At 56.7% G+C, this 8,443-nt stretch overlaps 1 protein-coding gene across 3 annotated transcripts in view; it reads right to left on the bottom strand.

The window, feature by feature from the left end:
* Positions 1–418: 418 nt before the first annotated feature.
* The window catches only part of MRC2 (mannose receptor C-type 2), a 54,706-nt gene continuing 46,681 nt past the window's right edge, over positions 419–8,443 (bottom strand). The window contains exons 19-30 of one of the 3 annotated variants that reach the window (XM_067715334.1): positions 7,953–8,053; positions 7,515–7,651; positions 5,077–5,299; positions 4,794–4,957; positions 4,522–4,630; positions 3,751–3,989; positions 3,459–3,627; positions 3,215–3,364; positions 2,777–2,896; positions 2,379–2,558; positions 1,883–1,909; positions 419–1,776 (exon numbers count right to left, since the gene is read on the bottom strand). In XM_067715334.1, the coding sequence (XP_067571435.1) occupies positions 1,553–1,776; positions 1,883–1,909; positions 2,379–2,558; positions 2,777–2,896; positions 3,215–3,364; positions 3,459–3,627; positions 3,751–3,989; positions 4,522–4,630; positions 4,794–4,957; positions 5,077–5,299; positions 7,515–7,651; positions 7,953–8,053 (1,843 nt within the window). In that variant the 3' untranslated portion in view covers positions 419–1,552. The remainder of the gene's footprint in view (positions 1,777–1,882; positions 1,910–2,378; positions 2,559–2,776; positions 2,897–3,214; positions 3,365–3,458; positions 3,628–3,750; positions 3,990–4,521; positions 4,631–4,793; positions 4,958–5,076; positions 5,300–7,514; positions 7,652–7,952; positions 8,054–8,443) is intronic. The other 2 variants (XM_067715335.1, XM_067715336.1) reach the window with 2 other exon arrangements.

Here is an 8,443-nt window from a genome sequence, read left to right as displayed (position 1 = left end):
GTAAGGATGGTGGTATGCGTCCCCCGCCCCTGGCTGACCTGGGCGCCTCACACGCTCCCCTGGGAGCTGCAGCCCAGCAACAGCAGTAACAGCTGACGTTTATGGGGCAATTACTGCACGAGCTCGAAGGCGCCGACTGCTTTGCACAGGTGATCTCATTTAATCCTCCAACATCCTTAAAGGAACCCTAGGAGATGCGTCCTGTTCTCCCGTCTTACACACTGAAAGGTGAGCCAAGTTGCACAAGCTCACACTGTTGTCCAGCAGCTCCAGGGCCCTCAACCCTCACACATTCCCAGGAACAGAGAGAAGGGTGTGCTCCCGAGGCGGAGGCAAAATGGATGCAAGCCCCCCAAAAAGACATTTATCTTGGAAAGATATGAAGGACAAGGCTCACAGCAGGACAGAGCAGGAACCCTTCTCTCTCAAGCCTCTTAAAGGTGTTTTATTTGTTTGCTTTTCTTTTTTCTCTTTTTTAAAACAATAATGGCACATTAAAAAAATTAAGAACTACAAAAAAGGACCATGTCTTCGAGTCCATGTTCACATTGTCCTGGGTCGCGGCACCAGGACTGGTGACTCCTGCTGGGATTTCGGCCTCTTGGAAAGGTGCTGGGTGGCTCGGCTCCACCCGCATGGGGCCACTCGGGGGACTCAGGCGCTCTTCTTCTGGGCCCCACTAGAGGGCGTCCCTGGGCTCTCGCTTCTGAAGCCCCTAGGACCCTGGCCAAACACCACCTCTCTCTCCAAACTAGAGCCAGGAGCTGGAAACGTTAGGGAACTTATTTTGGTCCCCACAGGGGACTCTTTAGGGACACAGCCCTCCCCCGGCCGGCAGGAGATGACACCCAGCCCTGCCTGGTCACCCCCAGGAGGTCAGGGTGTCTCTCCCCTGTCCTGTCTCCAGCCCAAGCCCAGCTGACGCCACAGTGATGCTCTTGTTCTCCATCCGGCCCAGGCCCCCCTGCCATGTCCCACGGCCACCCCAGCAGGCACAGGAGTGACAAATGCTCGGCCCCCTCAGCCGACCCCCACCAAGAGCAAGAGGGCTCCCCAAACCCCAGGGCCCTGGCTCAGAAGGGACGGCTGTGTGACAAGGGGGGCAGGGAGGAAAAGGAGCTGGCGTGAGGGGCTCAGAGCTGAGGCTGCCAGGGAAGGAGAGAAGCAAGAGGCCGGCTGAGGGCTCAGGGCAGGTTCCTCAGACTCTGCAGCGAGAAGCAGGTCCTGGGGCCTGGGGCACAGGCCTGGGCAGGCGGGCCCGGGGAGGAAGAGGCAGAAAGGGGCTCCCGTCCTGCCTCTGGTTACCATGGGGGCACAGGCCTGGGTGACAAGACCTTAAGACCCCCCCCAAAGGGAAACGCCACGCTGCACTCAGCCAGGTCTCAGCCCAACCCTCGTGGGAGGGAGGAAGCCCACCAGCCCAGGCCCTGCCAGCCCCAGCTCCCCACAGCAGCTCCCAAGGGCACCCCTCCATGGGCCGACTGGACTGTAGCTGGGGGCGGGCCCCGCGGACCCAGCTCCTCCTGCCCCGGCCCCGCCCACGCCCTTGGCTCTACTCCTGCTGCTCGTTCATCTCCATGTCTGACACCAGGATGTTCTTCTCAGTGGCCTCGCCGGGGCCGGAGGAGCTGCGGCTGTAGCGGGCGCCCTCGAAAGCCCCGCGCTCGACGCCCTGTCGTCGCCGGTAGAGGATCAGGGCCGCCGTCAGCAGGGCCAGGAGCAGAAGCACCGCCATCAGCACCACCAGCAGGGCCGCAGGGCTCCCCGGGAGGGCTGCTGCAGCAAGAAGAACCCCCGCTCAGAAGCCCCGCTACGGCCCCCGCCGCCCGGAACAAGGGGGGGAAGGAGGACAGGGCTAGTCTCAGCCCTGCCTGTGACTCACCTGATGGGGAGAAGCTGCTCTCCTCAGCTGCGGCAGAGGAGGAACCAGTTAATAACAGTAGCAGTGACAATATGATAATAATAAGCAAACACGTAAGAACATTTTCTGCTGGCCCAGGCACTTCGTTTGCTCATTTAATCCCCTTATACGTACTCTTATTACCCCATTTTACATATGTGTAAACTGAGGCCACAGAGTTTGAATGACTTACCCAAGGTCACAGAGTTGGCAAATGGTTTGGCCTGGGCTTGAACCCCATCCCTGCCTTTAACCACTACAAAATGACGGGCTTGCTGTCTAGTCTGGAAACGTGCAGCAAGGCCCAGTCCTACAGACTAATTAATCCCAGGGGAAGGTCCCGGCGGGCCCCAGGCCTGTCTGTCTATTCTCTCCCATCCACTGCATTGTCTGCAGAACGAGAAGCAGTCGGGCCCCCAGCCAGCACCAGATGCCTGGGGGTGGCAGGAAGCCGCGGGTGTGCCTGCCGGGCGCTCACCTCGGGCGAGCTTGCAGACGACACCCATGGTGATGTTGGTGCAGGCGCCCGGGCGCCACAGCCCGCTGCTGCTCTGGATCCAGTAGCAGCTGTTGTGGCTCAGCATGCTGGGGCCCAGGCCCGGGGGCCCCCAGTTGGAGTAGTTCACAGCTGTGTTGTCCTGCCAGACCAGCGTACCTTCTGGGGGAAGAAGGCACTGAGGGGGCATTGCAGGGGCGGGTAGGTGGGAGCAGGTGGGAGAGAGCAGGCCTGTTCTCTGGAGCAGGTGGGAGAGAGCAGGCCTGTCCTAGGATCAACTCCCACCTTCCTCAGGCCCTCACCTCCACCAAGCCCCGCTGGAGGGCATCACCCCTGCCGCCTGAGGCCTCCCCAACCTGATCCTACACACAGGGACCCACCTTTGGGGTTGAAGTTCATGCCCAGCCAGGCGCCCCGACTCTGGCCCTCAGAGCTCTGCAGATGCTCCCAGACAAACACGTTCTCCATCTCATCCAGGATGGACAGGACCACCCCACCCTCTGGACACAAAGGAGGCTCACGTCAGGGCAGACGGGTCTCCCCGGGGTAGCAGAGCCCTCCAGAGAGGGCCCCGCCCTCTTCCCTGGCAGCCAGAGGAGACGATGGCGTGGAGTCGTGCGTGGAGGGAAGGGAGTTATAGTCACACACGTTATGTCACGGGTGGTCTGTGCGTATTGCAACGCGAGGGGCACTTATGTGTGAGGGCTGCCGACAGGTAGACCGCAGCACGGGGACTGCATTCACAGGGGCTTTGAGTGTCCACGAGAGGGGTCGCCACCTGGAATGCCCACATATGGGCTCTCGCCCACCCGGCCCACCTCTCTGGCAGCGCTGCAGCGCCTCCTTGTGGCCCAGCAGCAGCTCCATGTGGAAGGAGTAGCAGTGCTCCCGGAAGGGAATCCACGCCGAGTCCGCCAGCCCCTGGGGACAGCTGCCGTGGTAGCTTATTCTTCGGGGAGGAGGGGGACCTATGGGGGTGCAGGATTGAGAAAGTGGCCCAGGGTCCTCCCAGGGTCAGCCTACCCCCAGCCCACCCCTCGGCCCCAGCGGGTGGGCACTCACCTCCGTTAACTCCACACACAGCCCCCTGCAACTTGGTGTCACAGCTGGTGGTGCGCCAGGCCCCATCCATATCCACGTAGGCGCAGCCCCCCGGGTACTGGGGCTCCCAGTCCTGCCAGCTCACATAGCTCAGCGGCTCCTCCGAAACCCAGGAGTACCGCCGGGAGCCCTGGGCACAGACAGCCATCAGGGTGGGAGGAAGGGGACCAGCCAGGTCAGGGAGCAGGTAAGGCACAGGGTTAGGGGGAGGCAGGGAAGGAAATCAGGGGAGTGGGCCCAGCCCGGTGCCCACCTCCTCACTGGCCAGCCCGATCCAGAGTGGCGTGCGCAGCCCTCGGGCAGCCTGCGTGAGGAAGGCCTGGGTGTAGGGGTCAGGCACGTGCGCCAGGCTGGCGTTGCGGCTCTCACACAGCAGGAGGGCATCGTGCCAGCGCAGCGGCTTCTGCAGCAGCCGGAAGGTGCCGTTGAGGTAGGAGAGCTCAGTGCCCGGGGCAGGGAGCGATGCTGCTGGGCATGGGCTCAGGGAGGGGTCTACAGGGAAGGGGGCAGGGCTCAGGCCGGGCTCTGCCCCCATCACCCCATCCCCAGGCATGAGGCCGGGAGGGGGGAGCGCCGGACATCAGGCAGAGACCAACTCTCCTCTGGGCACAGTGCCTGGCTCAGTGTCGGTCATTGCTGTTATTAGTAACAATATGTTCTTGCTAATAAAGGGATGAGCAACCTAGAGCTCGACCATGAATCCAGGGCAGAGGGACCCCTGCACAGAGCTGCAGGAACCTCAGACACAGAACCTCAGGGCCCCTGCCACCAGGCATGCCCAGTGTCTAGCTCTCCCCGGTCAGCCCTCCAAACCCCAAACCTTCCTTCTGAGACCCCTTGGTGCCCACTGCCCTTCCCTCTGATTGGCGCCTGGCCTTTCTGCCCATCTGCTTCCCGAGCAGACTAGACTCTGGGGGTGGCCCCAGGGGCCCTCTGAGGTCAAGGACCATGTCTCATTCCTCAGGGCATGGCCCACGGAATCCAGTCCCGGGCTGGGGTTTCCAGGTTCCCCGGTGACACGTACCCGTGCCCTTCTGGCAGATGAAGCCGTGTGTCTCCTCCGCGCAGTTCCGATCATCCCAGCGGCCAGTGAAGTGAGCTGAGGGGCTGTGCAGGACCACCGCACAGCTGGTCTGGGGGGAAGGAGCTGCTCAGGGGAGCCCCGGCAGCTGCCCGCTTGTGCCACTGCCCCCAGAAAGCTGTACTATGAGCAAAGAGGCTGGAAGGGGGTCCCCAGGCAAGCGCGGCAGGGTGGGGGTGGAGGGCAAAGGAGAGGGTGGGGAGGGGCTTCCTCACCGGTATGTTGCCGCTGGGGGCAGGGCTAGGGCCAGAGGGCTCCCCGGGGGCCCAGTTGGTGTACCGCAGAGGCTCCTGCTCTACCCACTGGAAGTCCCTCTGCGAGGCATGGAGGCCAATCCAAAGGTCAAAGGTCACATTGGGCAGGCTGGCTGTGACGAATGCTACAGTCCCCCAGAAGAGAGAGTGATGAGCGACAGGGCAGCCCCCTCCTCGCTCTGCTCTAGCCCTCTGGGGGGATGGTGTCAGAGGATCACGGGGCCTCCCCATGGGCTGGCCCTACCTTGCTCTAAGGGGTTTGCAATGGTGACCAGTTGGGCCTCTTGCTGTTCACAGGAGAACTGTGCCTCTGACCACTTCACCCGGTCCTGGGGGTCCTGGCCCTGGATTCGGAAACACTGTGGGGCGGAGGGGGAGGCATGGCATCCTGCTCCACCTCCCTGTCCCACACACCCAGAAACTCCGCTGCGGAGCCCTCGGCCGCAGGCCCTGGGGAGGCTCGGGGGCTGTGAGAGAAAAGCATGAGAACCAGGCCATCTGGGTCTCCTTGACCGGTTGAGAGGGTGGTCTCCGGCACCCTCTCAACCGGGCACAGCGGATTCACGTACACTTGCCCACACTGTGGGGAGTTTTTAAGTGGGAAGATTTCTCCGGGCCACCAAATGCTCTACTACTTGTGACGGCACCGCCTGGGCCATGCCTGGGGACAAGGTCTGTCTGGCTCTCAGCTTCGCATACTCCAAAGGCTTTTGACAGAGTTACTGTATCGTTACCATGATGCTAACAAATTAAGCAAAGGGCCAATTACATATATGAAATATATTTTGTTTTCAATTAGGTGGAAGAAGTCATAATAAGCTTTTGGAAACATTTAATGACATGGGGAAATGCTGAAAATATAATACTAAGAAAGAAAAGCTGGCTACACAATTGTGTTATTTAGTATAATCTCAATTACATGGAAAAAGTCAGGAAGTGAGTAACAAACATTGATAGGGGTCATCTCTGGAGAGTATGGATGAGTTTTAGTTTCATTTTTTGTTTTTTTCCCCAAGATGTTAATAATACACGTCTTACTCTTTTTTTTTTTTTTTTTTTTTAAACGCAGAAAAGGTGTAATATTCGCTTGGATATTCTGAAGACAGTGAGCGCTCCAGGACACGACGGGCGGGCTGCAAGCCAACGTATGACAAAGATTTATGGATCATGTTATCTAGCGTTAACTAATCTAATCCTCACAATAGGGGTTAAGCGGTCTTACAACGTCCTGCGAAGAAGGCATGGATCGAAGCTTATACTAATGAAACCACAAGGAAATAGTGCCCTTCTCCGTCTGGGGTAAGCGCTTTCAGCCACTAGGTAAAAACAATGAAGGTCTAATCAGGTCTGATGAATGAGCCGCAGGGTCAGGAAGTAACCACTTTTGGAAAGAAACTCACTCTCTAGAGGGAACATTTTGAAAACGCATTTAGATGCATATCCCTTCGAATTCATTTTATTGTCTCAAACTTTCCTAGCTGCACACTCAGAACGCTTGGGAAGAGAATTTTCTAAACGTTGTTTTTAAAAAATCTTCCAAGGATTTTTTTTTAACTCTTTCAATCAGCTCTTCTGATTAGTTTATAAGGCAGATTAGTTTAAATGCAGAAACGGACCAATTTTTAAACAAAAACCTTTGTTTAATTTGTAGAAGGACTGGAAAATAGGGAGAAGGACTTAGAAAGCCCAGCCAATGATGGATGACCTTTCTTCATCTTGATCTATTTGTCTTCGTGAGGTAATCTTTCCGTCTACAACAACCATTCAATCCATGTGTTAAAATAATCTGAACTTCAGGGAACTTCCCTGGCGGTCCAGTGGTTAAGATTCTGTGCTTCCAATGCAGGGGACGTGGGTTCGATCCCTTGTCGGGAAACTAAGATCCCACATGCCACATGGCCAGGAAAAAAAAAAAAAAATTGAACTTCAAACAAGACCTGTGAAGTCTGAATCACAAAGCGTCAAACCAAGATTTTTTCAAGTAATGAAGAATATGCAATCACTTTGCTCTTATCAAAATTATTTAAATAGTAACAATTATTATAATTGATAAATTTTGAGTGAGCGCAAAAATTTTTTCATACCACTAAAAGGAAAATTTTGAAAACTTAAAAATACTATTTAAAAATCTCTCGCTCATGGTTTATATTGTTTTGGTCTTGTGTACATTTAACTATATATGATGTTAGTCACATTAGTATGTAAGTAAATATATATTTACTTACACACACATATGTAATGCACACATACGTACTTTGTATGTTCAACATTTTAATAGGAATTCATTATCAAGGTGTTTGGGGACTTTCCTGGCAGTCCAATGGTTAAGACTCTGCGCTCCCAATGTCAGGGGCACGGGTTTGATCCCTGGTCGGGAAACTAAGATCTCACAGGCTGCACTGTTGCCTCCAAAAAAAAACAGAAAACAAACAAAAAAAAAGCAGATGTTTGGCGACCAGGGATCTAGGAAACTCACCAAACTATACGGGCAACCTCATTACCTGGTGAATGAGAAGGTGTTACTACGCTGACTTAGTTTCCAAGGAGTCTGGCCCTGGCACTGGGGCCATGCAGAAGAGAGGGTGGTGGGTACAGGCAAGAGGCCATGACTTTGATGCTGCCAAAGGGCGAGGACTCCTGAGGCCCAGCCTTCGCCTTGGGTGCCCCCTCTCCACTTCCTACCTTGTTGAGGAACTGGCTCCAGCCAGGGGGGCAGCCACCTGTGGGTTGTGGGTCTGGGGGCTGCTGCTCTCTGGTGCTGTTGCTGCGCTTGCAGATGTAGGGCAAGGCTGTCATGCACCTCTGGTCCCCCCACTCCTCTGCAGAAAGAGAACAGCAGTCACCCCAAGGGCAGGGCATGGCTGCCAGCACCCTGGCCTCATGCCCTGAGAGGAGGTGGGGCTGGGGCTCACGTCCCTGTGTCCAGCTCTGAACTCAAGTCCTCTGTGGCTGCCGGATCACAGGGACAGGCCCTCCCCTCTCTGGGTCTAGCCCTTCTTGGGTTGTGGGAACAGAGAGAATGAAAAGAGACCTAGGGCCCCTGCGCAGGCTCACCTCACTGCCCCCAACACCCACCCTCCCCTCAGCTTCTGCACCCTCTCTGCCCCATCTTGTGCTCACCTCGGCTGGCCATCATGTACACGCACTTCTTGTCCTTGCCTATGGGCCGAGGCTTGCCGGGTGCCCAGGAGATGAAGTTTATAACGGAACCATCTGTCCATCTGCAATGGCACCGAGCAGGGGTGACTCCAGCACTGGGCACCGTGCTCCCCTGTATGCAGCAATGAGGGGGCAGGGACCAGAGCCCAACACCAGGGGCTCAGTGGCCGTAGGCTGAGGAGTGGGGCTACTGAGCTCAGTGCAGCTAGAACCCAAGGACCTGGCGCCTCCAGGTAAGGGCCAGCCTTCCTGGGCATCCGTTTCTCTAACTAGAAAAGAAGTCTAAGGATCCCAGAGCAGGGGTCCAAGGGCAGCGCTACGCTCAGACACCCATGTGCTCCTGGGCCTTCCACGCCTCACACATGGTAGGTGGGCCGTGAATACACAGAGGCCCCTCCGGACCATCCTATGTTCTTGCCCATGTCCTGAGGGGACCTTATTCATGAGTGACC

Source organism: Pseudorca crassidens, chromosome 19 (genome assembly GCF_039906515.1).
Source record: "Pseudorca crassidens isolate mPseCra1 chromosome 19, mPseCra1.hap1, whole genome shotgun sequence".
Classification (NCBI taxonomy): domain Eukaryota; kingdom Metazoa; phylum Chordata; class Mammalia; order Artiodactyla; family Delphinidae; genus Pseudorca; species Pseudorca crassidens.
This window is presented reverse-complemented; position numbering and strand designations above follow the sequence as displayed.